This window comes from Gossypium arboreum, chromosome 8 (assembly GCF_025698485.1).
Source record: "Gossypium arboreum isolate Shixiya-1 chromosome 8, ASM2569848v2, whole genome shotgun sequence".
NCBI lineage: Eukaryota > Viridiplantae > Streptophyta > Magnoliopsida > Malvales > Malvaceae > Gossypium > Gossypium arboreum.
Genome location: NC_069077.1, coordinates 4493874 through 4505138, shown reverse-complemented (window position 1 = coordinate 4505138; position 11265 = coordinate 4493874). Strand labels below are relative to the sequence as shown.

Sequence of the window (11265 nt, the reverse complement as noted above, 5' to 3'; positions counted from 1 at the left end):
ATATAATCATATATTATATGTAAGCAATCATACGATGCCTATATTGCGTCAGCCACATAACATAACATTGGGTTTGGATAAGAAAGAATTATGAATTTAAGAAGGGAATTATTAAGTTGGACTTGAAGATTAAAAGTACACAATGACAGTCACTTCCAATTATTATTATTATTATTGACTTTGTGGGTCATAAATTATTTTTAAAAATAGAATAATAAAATTTAAAAGTTTATAATTATACTAAAATTTTATTACATACATATGCATGTGAAAATCAGGTATGTGTATGAAAACCATATAGTTGCATTTATTTATTTTCTTATTCTTATTCTTTCTTAGCTTTGGATTTGTTCGTATTCCTATGGTTTGATTTGGGGAGATAGGAATTATGTTCCATCTATAAATTGGTGGTGTCTTAAGCTCAAAGTGAGTGGCAAAGCTTCACCTCTCTATTCATCCCATCATTCTGGTACTCTCTTTTCTTTCACTCTTTATTATCACTTCCTTTGCTTTTTTATTTTTTGTTTATATTCTTTGAAGGAAACCCAAAATCATGTGAAAAAAGGAGAGCTTTAATTATTCTTTGACTTGATACCATACACTAATATTCTTATATTATTGATTGATTTGTTTCTGTTGATAATGCCATATTATTAATTAGTAAAATATAGATTTTTTAAAAAATTTTCCATCAAAATTATTTAGTAATTTGATTGATAGTATTCACAGAAGGAAAAAAAAAACCCATCGAAATCATTTCAAAATCCCATATATAATCACCCACATATGTTTTTCCTTTAATGTGCAGTGTTATAATGGCCTCTGGAAGTGAATACTTTAACCGTTGCGGACCCAAATACCTTACCAATATCGACTGGAACAACGCCCACCATCGAAGGTCTGTATCAGCCAGCTTGGTTGAAGGTGTTTACATGCTTGAAGAAGATCGACAAGCTAGACGTGGAGTCTCTCAATGTGTTGCGCCACCATGGTGGGAGTTTTTCAACTTCAAAGTGGTTAATTCACTCGTTGATGACAATGATAAAAGCATCTTCGGTGCCATTTTCGAATATAAACCTTCAGCTTATTCGTATCATCGTTCGATGGATCGAAGCCCTCGGTACGTAATCGCCTTTCGAGGTACCTTAATCAAGTTAGAATCGTTTGCAAGAGATCTTAAGTTGGATATCGATATAATTCGAAACGGACTTCATCATACTGGTCGTTTTAGGACCGCCATCAAAGCTGTTCTAGATTTGGTGTCAGTGGTTGGGTCTTCAAAGGTGTGGTTAACCGGTCATTCCCTAGGTGCAGCCATGGCAATGCTTGCTGGAAAAAACATGGCGAAAAGAGGGAATTTCTTGGAAGCATTTTTGTTTAATCCGCCGTATGTATCTCCCCCTATTGAGAGAATAAAAAATAAGAAAGTGAGGCATGGACTTCGATTTGCTGGCACTTTAATCAAAGCTGGCATTGCATTTGCAGCTGCTGTAAGTGATAATCATAACAATTCAAATGGTATTCAAGATTCATCATTTGCTGCAATATCTGGGTGGATTCCATGTCTGTTTGTGAATCATTTAGACCCCATATGTTCTGAATATATTGGTTACTTCAAGCATAGGAAAAAGCTTGAAGACATTGGAGCTGGGGGTCTTGCAAGGCTAACAAGCCAGCATTCACTAGGGAATATGGCAATGAGTGCAGTGGGAATAAAAGGTATTGACACTTCGGAACCACTTCATTTGCTTCCTTCGGCAAATCTGACAGTGAATCTCTATCCTTGCCAAGATATGATTTCTGCTCATGAGCTTCATCAATGGTGGAGGCCTGATCTGAACTTGAATTGCAGTGTTTACAAGTACAAATAGTTTGTCGCTGTCATGGCTGCTGCTTGATCTGCCATCGGTTATCTCGGGGAATGTATTAATATTATTACAGGGTTTACAACTATAAGCTTTCAAAAAAAAAAAAATGCAAAACTGGGTTGTAGTAAATCCTAAATAAATTTCCTAGAATTTAAGCCTTAGTCTGTCCTGCCTTTGCTTGGTTTGTATTAAGATTGTATGAGTTTAATGGAAATGGTGATAAAAAAGCCTTTTGTAATTTATGTATTTATTTTTTTATAATGAGGTAGGTGTTGCTTTCCAGAGAGTAGTTTATAGTTAATTTGTTTAGGGGTTTCTTTCCTTTATTTTACTAAAAAAGAAGCAGCCTTTTGTATGTATATTAGCCAAAAGCTAGAGTGTGTAAGAAGGGGAGTTTTCAAAGGATTTTTCGCATTTAAACACATTTAAATTCATGAATTTTAAGTTATTTTAATAATATAATAGTCTTCAACTCATGCCACCACTGAAGAAATATTTATAAAATACACAAGGCAATGTAGTTAATGGCTTCTGGATGAACTTCATGATTTGTTATCGGTTTCTTTACCTGAGGGAGCAACCTGGGATCTCACTAAGGGAATTAAAGCCTCTATGTTTGATGAAGGTAGTGAGAAAAAAGTACGAGGGCTTGATGGCTTCACTTCACATTTCTTTAAATTTGCATGGCATATAGTTGGTAATGATCTCTCTAACGCGGTTAAGTACTTTTTTGAGTGCTTGAGGATGCTTCCAGCTTTTAATGCTGCTACTGTTGTCTTAGTCTCTAAAGTGTCCAAATCCTAATCATGTTTAAGGATTTTAGACCAGTCTCTTGTTCTTCAGTAGTGTACAAGTGTCTTTCTAGAATTCTTGTTAAAAGGATCACCTCTTTTCTCCCTGATTTGATTTCCGCTAATCAGAGCGCTGTCATACAAGAAAGGCGTATTACTGATAATACCTTGTTAGCTTAGGAGATTGTAAGAGGTTATAACAGGAAGAACTTGTCCCTTAGGTGGGCAATGAAGGCGGACCTGCAAAAAGCTTTTGACACACTCAATTGGGGGTTTTGTGCTTGATGTTTTGACTGCCATGGGATACCTGGATCTTTTTGTAGGGTGGATAAGAGCATGGCATCACTACATTATTTTCTATCTTTCTAAATTGTGGTCTGGTAGGATTTTCAAAGGCACTAGAGGCATCAGTCAAGACGCGCACTGTCCTCTTACCTATTTATTATTGCCATGAATGGGCTATTTAAAATGCTGGATGTGGTAGTCAAGGAGACAATCTGTTGATATTTTTGAAGGGTACTATGGGCTCAATTGTGGGTATTAAAAGCGTCCTTGACCAATTTTACATTTTGTCTACTCTGCAACTTAATGCGTCAAAAGTGAGGTTTTCGCTATTGGTATTTCTCAAGAAGAGTTGGATGCAATTCATCATGTCACTGGATTTCAGATAGGGAAGCTACCTATACGGTACTTGAGGGCACCCCTTGTGACCAGAAGGTTAACAATAAGGGTGTGTTCTCTTTATTGGAGAAGATTTCTGCTCGTATTTCTTCTTGGATGCAGGTAGAGTGTAGCTTGTTCAATCGGTAATCTTTCATGTTCAAAATTTTTGGTATAGGCAATTTATTTTGTCAAAAGTTGTACTCCAACGTACTAATCAGATTTACGCCTGCTACCTTTGGAAAGGGAAAGATGGGGCGACAAAGGGAGTAAGGGCAAGTTAGGGAGAAATTTGTAAGCCCAAATCCGATGGGGGACTTGGTTTAAAGAATCTTGAGATATGGATCCGTGCGCTAATATGATGTTAGCATATCCAAGCTACTTCGGCTAGCGAGGGCTCGCTTTGGATAGCTTAGATGCAAGCTTATATTTTAAAAGATCAATAGTTGTGGCAGGTCACGGTGAATGATCTTGGGGTTGCGAGAGGAAGCTAGTTCTTGCTTATACTTGCTGGTAGGTCATGGTGAATTGCCTGTGAAAAAGGACTGGGTCGAAATTAGAATGAAAGAAGGAAAATCCCTTGGCATGGCGATCTTGAACAGGTTACCAACCAAAAAGAGACTTCAGTCTATGGGACTTAATATCAACACTTGCTGCAAATTGTGTAGTGGGCCGAGGAGACAAGGGATCATCTGTTTTTTGATTGAGTTCTCAAAGGAAGTTTGGGGAGCACTTCTTAAGCTTTGCAATATTAATAGAAGACTTAGTTGTTAGAATCAAGAACTCAGGTGGGCTATCACATAAAAAGGGGAAATTGACAATGATTAAAAATATTGTACAAAAATTAGATTAAGGGGATTAAACTATTAATACTTGTCATAGGAATTCTTCAATACACCTATATCTACTTTTTTTTTTTTTTAATTTAATGGTATCAATATATGAAATATCATATTTTAAAGCCCTAGGCATAAAAGAAGGAGGCTCGTTCTAAGTAACATGATATGCATAGAATAATGTGTATTAACAAAGTTGTGAGTTGCCTTATTTATATTTTAAAATGTATTTGTTTGAAAATTTTAAAAATATCTTTGAAAAAATAAAATATATGAAAATAAAAAATAAAAAACTATTTTCATAGTTTTCACTAAAACTAAAAAAGTTATTTTTGTTTGATTTTCACCATAAAAAGCAAAATTTTTAAAAATGATTTATTTTTATTTTTTTAAACTTTTTGTAGCACCCCAAACCCGACCCAGACGTTAAGGCCGGATCCGGCATGCCACATCAAAAACGTTAAAAAAAATTCCATTCTAAGTCCGAAAATCGTACTTGATGTTCAAAAGATTAATTCATTAAGGGTTAAAGTGAATGGAAGTCATGCACCGGTAGGAAACCGAAAAGAGGTGGTGAGTCCATCGGATTGCTAAGTACCAAGCTCCTTCGGATCCAATCCTAGACATGCATACTACCATTGCCACACCTTAACGTCATGGATATTTCTAGGAAAACCGATTTGATTAAGTCATTTTAGGAAAAGTGATTAATTTTGGAAAATACTTTTATTATGGAAGCTTTGCTTGTTGTCGTGTTATTTTGAAATCAATTGTTGTTTTTGAAAACGCGCCTAAAGCTATCCAATTTCAACAGTTAAAATAAGTATTACCTATCTTAGTAATACATATTAAAACCATCAAAAATAATTAAGTGGCCTTATTACATTTAAAAGCCCAAAACTTCAAACGTAAATAAAAGGATGTCCAGTTCACGGAAGAAAATCAAACTTTCGAGCGGGTGGCCACTCAATTCCCTCACGACTCAAGCCCACTATGGTTAGGGATTTCTGCGTGGATGAAAATAAAAGGGTGAGTTTGGGGAAACTCAGTGTGTAAGGAAAACCCATTCAAAGCCCAAGTCACTCAAGCCTATTGGCCTAAGCCCATTCGGATAATGTGGTATCTGGGCGAGCCCTTTTCAGATCACAATAAACGGGCCTTAGCCCCTTATTCAGATAATGATATGGCCCATAGGCCCATTTCAAAATACATGCAACATCAAGAAACATATGCAAGCCCATTTGGGGAGACTACTCAACCCACCAACCACTACACTCCACCCGTACCAGCCATACACTCCATGTGGGAATAGCTCAACCCACCCAAATTTAACACTCCACAATTGCGACCTTGCTTTGCTCGCTTATCATAGAATTGAGGCAAAGCCTCCAAGACGTGGGACAAGCCACTTTCAGTACTTCCTCCGTCAATATCCCAATCTCATGCATCAGATGATAACAACATGGCATGCAGTAAATAACAACAGTCAAACATGCATTTAAGTCAATTTAACCCTAGGGGTATTTCGGTAATTTATCTCCTAGGGGTAAAACTGTAAATTTTCACTTTTAAAGGTATTTCAGAATTATCTATTTTAGAGTTTTTCATGCATATTCCTACCTTTCACGTACTACAGAATCACGTACCGAGGGTTCTTACCGAATTGGGCCCGTTGGCCCATCATTTCAAATTTTGGCCCATTAAGCCCAAAAATATCGAGGGCACAGAAATCATACACTTTGCAGTCCAAATTTTGCAGCTTACCAAAAACATTAATCGATTTACCTCACGAGCATTCGCACACTCGCAAATCTACAAAATACCGATTTTTTGCATTTCGGCTTTTCGGCTTTTGCCGATCTAGACTAAGAAAGAGGGTGTTAGTTACACACCTATTTGCGACGATATGTTGACGAGATCCACACACGAACAGCCTACAATTGGATTACTAACACGTTAATCTAACTATTCAAATACAAACTACATATTAACCCCTTACAATATTCGGCCAACCACACCTACAGATCATAGTAAGCTTATAAGAAATCAATAAGCAACTCATTAACAACTTTTTGTTAATGTTTACCACATAATCATAATTTCACTGCAAGCTATCTTCCTGAGTAACAGTCACTAAATCATTTATAACTGGAGCTACGAAACTCCAAATTAAGTTCCGTTAATTTTCCCTAAAAATAGACTCATATATCTTCTATCCATAAAATTTTCAGAATTTTTGGTTTAGCCAATCAATACCAGAATTTTCTCAAAGTTTCCCATGTTTCACTGTTTGACTAATCTGACCACCCTTCATTACGAATCAAATTTCTCATTGTACAGAATTCGAAATATGTTCTTGTTTATTTCATTAGAAACTAGACTCAATAAGCTTTAATTACATAATTTATTCAGCTTCTAATTCTTCTCCCACAATTTATGGTGATTTTCCAAAGTCACGTTACTGCTACTGTTCCAAGCAGATTTATTACCAAATCACTCTTTCACACATACCTTGCATGCATGTTATTTGAACATGTATATCACCAATCAATCATCACATATCTATGATTTTACTTAAGTATAATCTCCATTTCATCATTTTAAAGCACAACATGTTAGCTGATTTTTCCTTTAACATCTAAGGCACATGCATGCTCATTTGTTTGGCTCAACTTCACTTATCTTCCATTTTCATCAAAAGAACATGAAACAACAACCATTTCCTTCATTTTAATTCATGACTAAATGCTCACAACACAACTAAAAATCAAAATATACTTCAAGAGTTAAGGTAGAATCAAGAAGAACTCATGAACCTCAAAATAGAAGCAAGGTACCAAGAACTTACCTTCAATTTTCCTCCTCCTAATGACCGAATACTCAAGAGCTTTCTCCTCTCCTTTCTCTTCTCTAACTTTCAGCTATGATAAACAAAGATGGACAAAACTTTGTTCTTTTCACCCCTTTTTCTTTTAATAAAACTTCATATTTCATCCATTTAATTCTTTAATACAAAAGACATGAAATTCTTATCATGAAACATTTACCTAACCCATTATCATGGAACATTTACCTAACCCATTATCATGGAACATTTACCTAACCTATTATCATGAAACATTTACCTAACATATTATCAATTTGTATCAATTTGTACCATAAATTATGGATATCAAGTGTACATTTTGTCTACAACAACATGATGGCTAGCCACTTCATGTAAAATGGGAGGTTTGTCATTCAAATCCTCCTATTTTTGCACTCCTATTTATTTGGTCACTTCAATTTAGCCTATACCATTTTCAAACATTTTCACATAGGTCCTATTTCATAATTTCACTCACAAATGACAAAATTAAAGCATGAAATTTTGCCAACATTCACAGAATTCCCGAAAATTGGGGCGTTACACTTTTAAGATTCAAGATTAAATTGATAGAATATGTAAAGTTAAATGTTAAATTTATTGATTATTTTAGAATTTTGACCAAATTAATAGAATTTGTAAACATTAGGAGGCTAAATTTGTTATTATATCATAAAAAAAGTTACATCAATGTTCTGTTAATGATTTAATGAAATAGTGACCAAAACATCAAATGTCGATAACTAAAATAAAATTTTGTGAGTCTAAGTGGCTAAAATAAATACAAGTTAATAATTGGATAACTATTATAAGAATTTTACAAAAGAGACTTTAATTTGAGGTGAAAATTTATAACAGTTAAAATCTAAATTTAATTAAAAATAATTATATAACTCAATTAAACTAAATTTCAGAATTTATGTTAAGCCTTATTTTGACACCACTTCATGTAGAGATGCATTTTGTATTTGCATAAGAATATTACTTTCCCTTATCTTATTTTATTTTATTTTATCTGATTCTCTATTATTGGTTTCAATTCTTCCTCATTTATTCCACTATAAAATTGTTTGAAAGTACTTTTTCGAAAATTCGTAAAATAATTTTATTATAGATTCTGATTATATTTGTACTTTTTGATATTATGTCTAAAATTATCCATAGCCCTTACTTAGTCTATAAATAAGAGGATAATGCGATTGAAGTACACTCGAACCAATATCCTCCTACATTGACAATAATACTCTCATACCAATCGAATTAATACTCAATTGACTATTATTCGTAAAATTAAAAAAAAATGCAAATAAAAGTAACATTAACTCAAAGGAAAAGTATATATGCCAAAGATAACATAGTGCAAGCCTTCCACACTACATTTCTACATCGTCATATGCCCCATGTCATATTATATTCTTTAAATTTTCGCTTTTCATATGAAGTAATTTTGTTCTCACTCATCCAATATTATCGAATATTAGTAAATCTAAAATTTCAATTTTAATTCAATTTCTTCATGTAATATATGAAATTAATTTACAAATTTAAATTTAATTTTCAGCATTTATAATATATATTTTTAAATTTTCGACACAGACTTGCATATGGAAAATAAATAAATGTATCGATAATTTATAATTAATTATTCTCTCTATTTATTTTCTAATATTCTTCGAAGTTGATATCATGTGCATAAATTTTGGTCCTATGGTTTCAAAAAGGAAAAAAGTTTTCGATAAAAATTGATAACTCATCTACTCTTTATGTATGCTTTTTAAAAATAATGTATATATATATAATAATAATAATTGATGTTATGAGTTAATTGAACATCAATTCAATTATAAAAAATTAAAAATAATTTTTTAAAAAATAATAGATTTTATTATAAGAATATTTATGTTTTTCCCTACTTGATAAATTTTTTAAAAATAAATAATTTAAATTATGAGAAAAGATTATATAAAACCGTGGTTCCACGTCATCTTTATCACTTTCTAATGAAAAAAATGAAAAATAAGATTTTTCCTCCTGAAAAAATTAAATCCAATTAAAAATGCTAAAATCAAGAGAAAAAATTTGATTTGTCATTCTCTTATTAGAAAGGGATAAGAATGATATGAAATCACAGTTTCATACAATCTCTTCTCTTAAACTACAACTTTAAAATAAATTTAAAAAATAGAGTTAAATATAATTTGTTAATGTCAACCTTGGATCAACAAGGATTTGGACTGGCAATTGAGTTGTGAAAGTGAGAAGGCCTGCAAGAAAGAAAGAAAGAAAGAAAGATGTGTTATGGGTAGCCGGAGTTAATATTCCAATCGCTTTTTGATACTTAAGTTAATGGTTTTTGTTTAGGAAAAATGAAAAAAAGGTACAAGATGATGAATAGTTTACATAATCAAAAGGACTCCGTAGAGGCCTTTTATGTTTACCTCCTTACCTTTCATGTGACAATCCTCTTAGCCTTGAGATCCAAGGTGCATCGGAATTGGTTTATCCTTCTGTTTTGTTCGTTTGCTCTTTTTGTTTAGTTCTGACCGTGTTAGGCTCTGTCTTGCTTTGATCCTTTGCAGTGTCAGGGTTCTTTTCCTCCCCTACCATCAGGCATTGACAACTCCCCTTTTGTTTCCTCCCTATTATCTGTGCATTAGATATTTTATTATAACATCTTTGGGTCTTTTTACTTTCGGGTTTACGAGTATGACATAATAATAATCCTCCTTAAATCTGAAGTAGGTTATAAAGTGGCATCTATATATATATATATAAATTTATATGATTCTTCATACTTATTATGGATTCTCTCTTTTGTTGAATGTTTTGGCTTCAACATCACAATTCTATATATAGGGGAGGGGGGGGGGTTAAAGAAGGGCGTATAACAAACATATAGAAGTTTAAAGGGTGAGGGAATTAAAAAGATGAAAACAGTAAGAATAGACGCTCTAAGACCAGGAGATCACATATTTTCTGATAGGAAATCACGTCTCTATTTTCACCATGGTACACTCTCTCTTGCTCTTATTTTTTCTTTTTCATTTCCTTAAAGAACAGGAAGAAAATATTATAGGTTTCCTAATTTTTTTTTGGCTTCTTTTGGATGGAAAATCCAATAACATTCATTCATGAATTTATTATCACTTAATGATTTTTTAAATTAAAAAAAAAGTTAAAAAAGAAAGAAGCAATTGACCTAAGTTCTAGGTCGAATGGATATTGGATACAAGTGTATGTTCTCAGTTAAATTTCACACATAATGGTTATTACATGATTTCTAAATCAAAGGGAGACCTGTGATTAAACCAGGCATATATGTGGGAGATCAAATGGTGATTCATCTGATGGGACCAAGCAAGACTTACAACCTAAAACCCTGCCAAAGATGTGGGTTCAAGCCCCAAGCAGGGATCTTCAAAACTTGCCTCGATTGCTTCCTCAATGGCCACTCACTCTACCGCTACGAATACGACGTTTCTTACTTAAAACTGGTTTTCAAACGCTCTGGTTCTTGCAGCATTTGGGATTGCAGACCGGCGAACCAAGTCGTCGAAACCGCCTATCGTCTGCTCGAAGACAAGAGCTTCGGGAGCTACAATTTTTTCCTCAACAACTGCGAGGACTTCGCGGTGTATTGCAAAACGGGCATGGCCATGAGCAATCAAACAGCAGGGTTATTTGGGTTTAACTTGGTTGGTGCTGTTGGATATCATGCTACCAAAGGGATCTATGAAGCCTTTACCAATTAAAGAACAACTAAGGACTCATCAGCCATGATTTATGAAATAAACAGCCACTTGAACTTGGGCTTTTGTGGTATAATATAAAAAAAAAATATTAGTAGAGTATTGCAAAAGTGTGTGATGTGCTACTTTCCTAAACCTGTACAAAAACATGCAAATAATACCAATAAAAATTATGAATATATTTTCACATCAAATACAAATAATCGAATCTCTTATTTTCTCTCTCATGTTTATTTTGGTTAGTTGTTTAGTTAATTAATTTGAATTGAATTATTTGTATCGATTTAGAAAGTGAAGTTAAATTTTTTTTTGGAATCGAAATTAAATTGTAATTGTTAGATAGTAAAATGTAATTTTATTATTTTAATAATCTATATCTTTATAATTTTAAATGATTAAATAAAATTTTTATCATTTTAGGGGCAAAATATAATTTTACCTTTATTAATTTAAAATTTTAAAAATTTTAAAAGACCTAAATTGAAAATTTTTCAT

At 33.1% G+C, this 11265-nt stretch overlaps 2 protein-coding genes across 2 annotated transcripts; both read left to right on the top strand.

The window, feature by feature from the left end:
* Positions 1-318: 318 nt before the first annotated feature.
* LOC108486617 (GDSL esterase/lipase At4g10955-like) lies at positions 319-2288 on the top strand. Its single transcript, XM_017790760.2, has 2 exons — positions 319-469; positions 809-2288. Exon 2 carries the CDS (start codon positions 816-818, stop codon positions 1869-1871), a length of 1056 nt encoding a protein of 351 aa, XP_017646249.1. The 5' UTR covers positions 319-469; positions 809-815; the 3' UTR covers positions 1872-2288.
* A 7584-nt stretch (positions 2289-9872) lies between these two features.
* LOC108487928 (protein LEAD-SENSITIVE 1-like) lies at positions 9873-10973 on the top strand. Its single transcript, XM_017792262.2, has 2 exons — positions 9873-10030; positions 10334-10973. The coding sequence occupies exons 1-2, from the start codon at positions 9949-9951 to the stop codon at positions 10771-10773; spliced, it is 522 nt and encodes a 173-aa protein (XP_017647751.1). The 5' UTR covers positions 9873-9948; the 3' UTR covers positions 10774-10973.
* The last annotated feature ends 292 nt before the right edge of the window (positions 10974-11265 follow it).

Bases quoted from the DNA above. Each gene is read 5' to 3' on its own strand.
- LOC108487928 (XM_017792262.2), top strand. From the start codon at position 9,949: ATGAAAACAGTAAGAATAGACGCTCTAAGACCAGGAGATCACATATTT. The intron at 10,031-10,333 runs GTACACTCTCTC...TGATTAAACCAG, and splicing joins ACGTCTCTATTTTCACCATG to GCATATATGTGGGAGATCAA.
- LOC108486617 (XM_017790760.2), top strand. From the start codon at position 816: ATGGCCTCTGGAAGTGAATACTTTAACCGTTGCGGACCCAAATACCTT.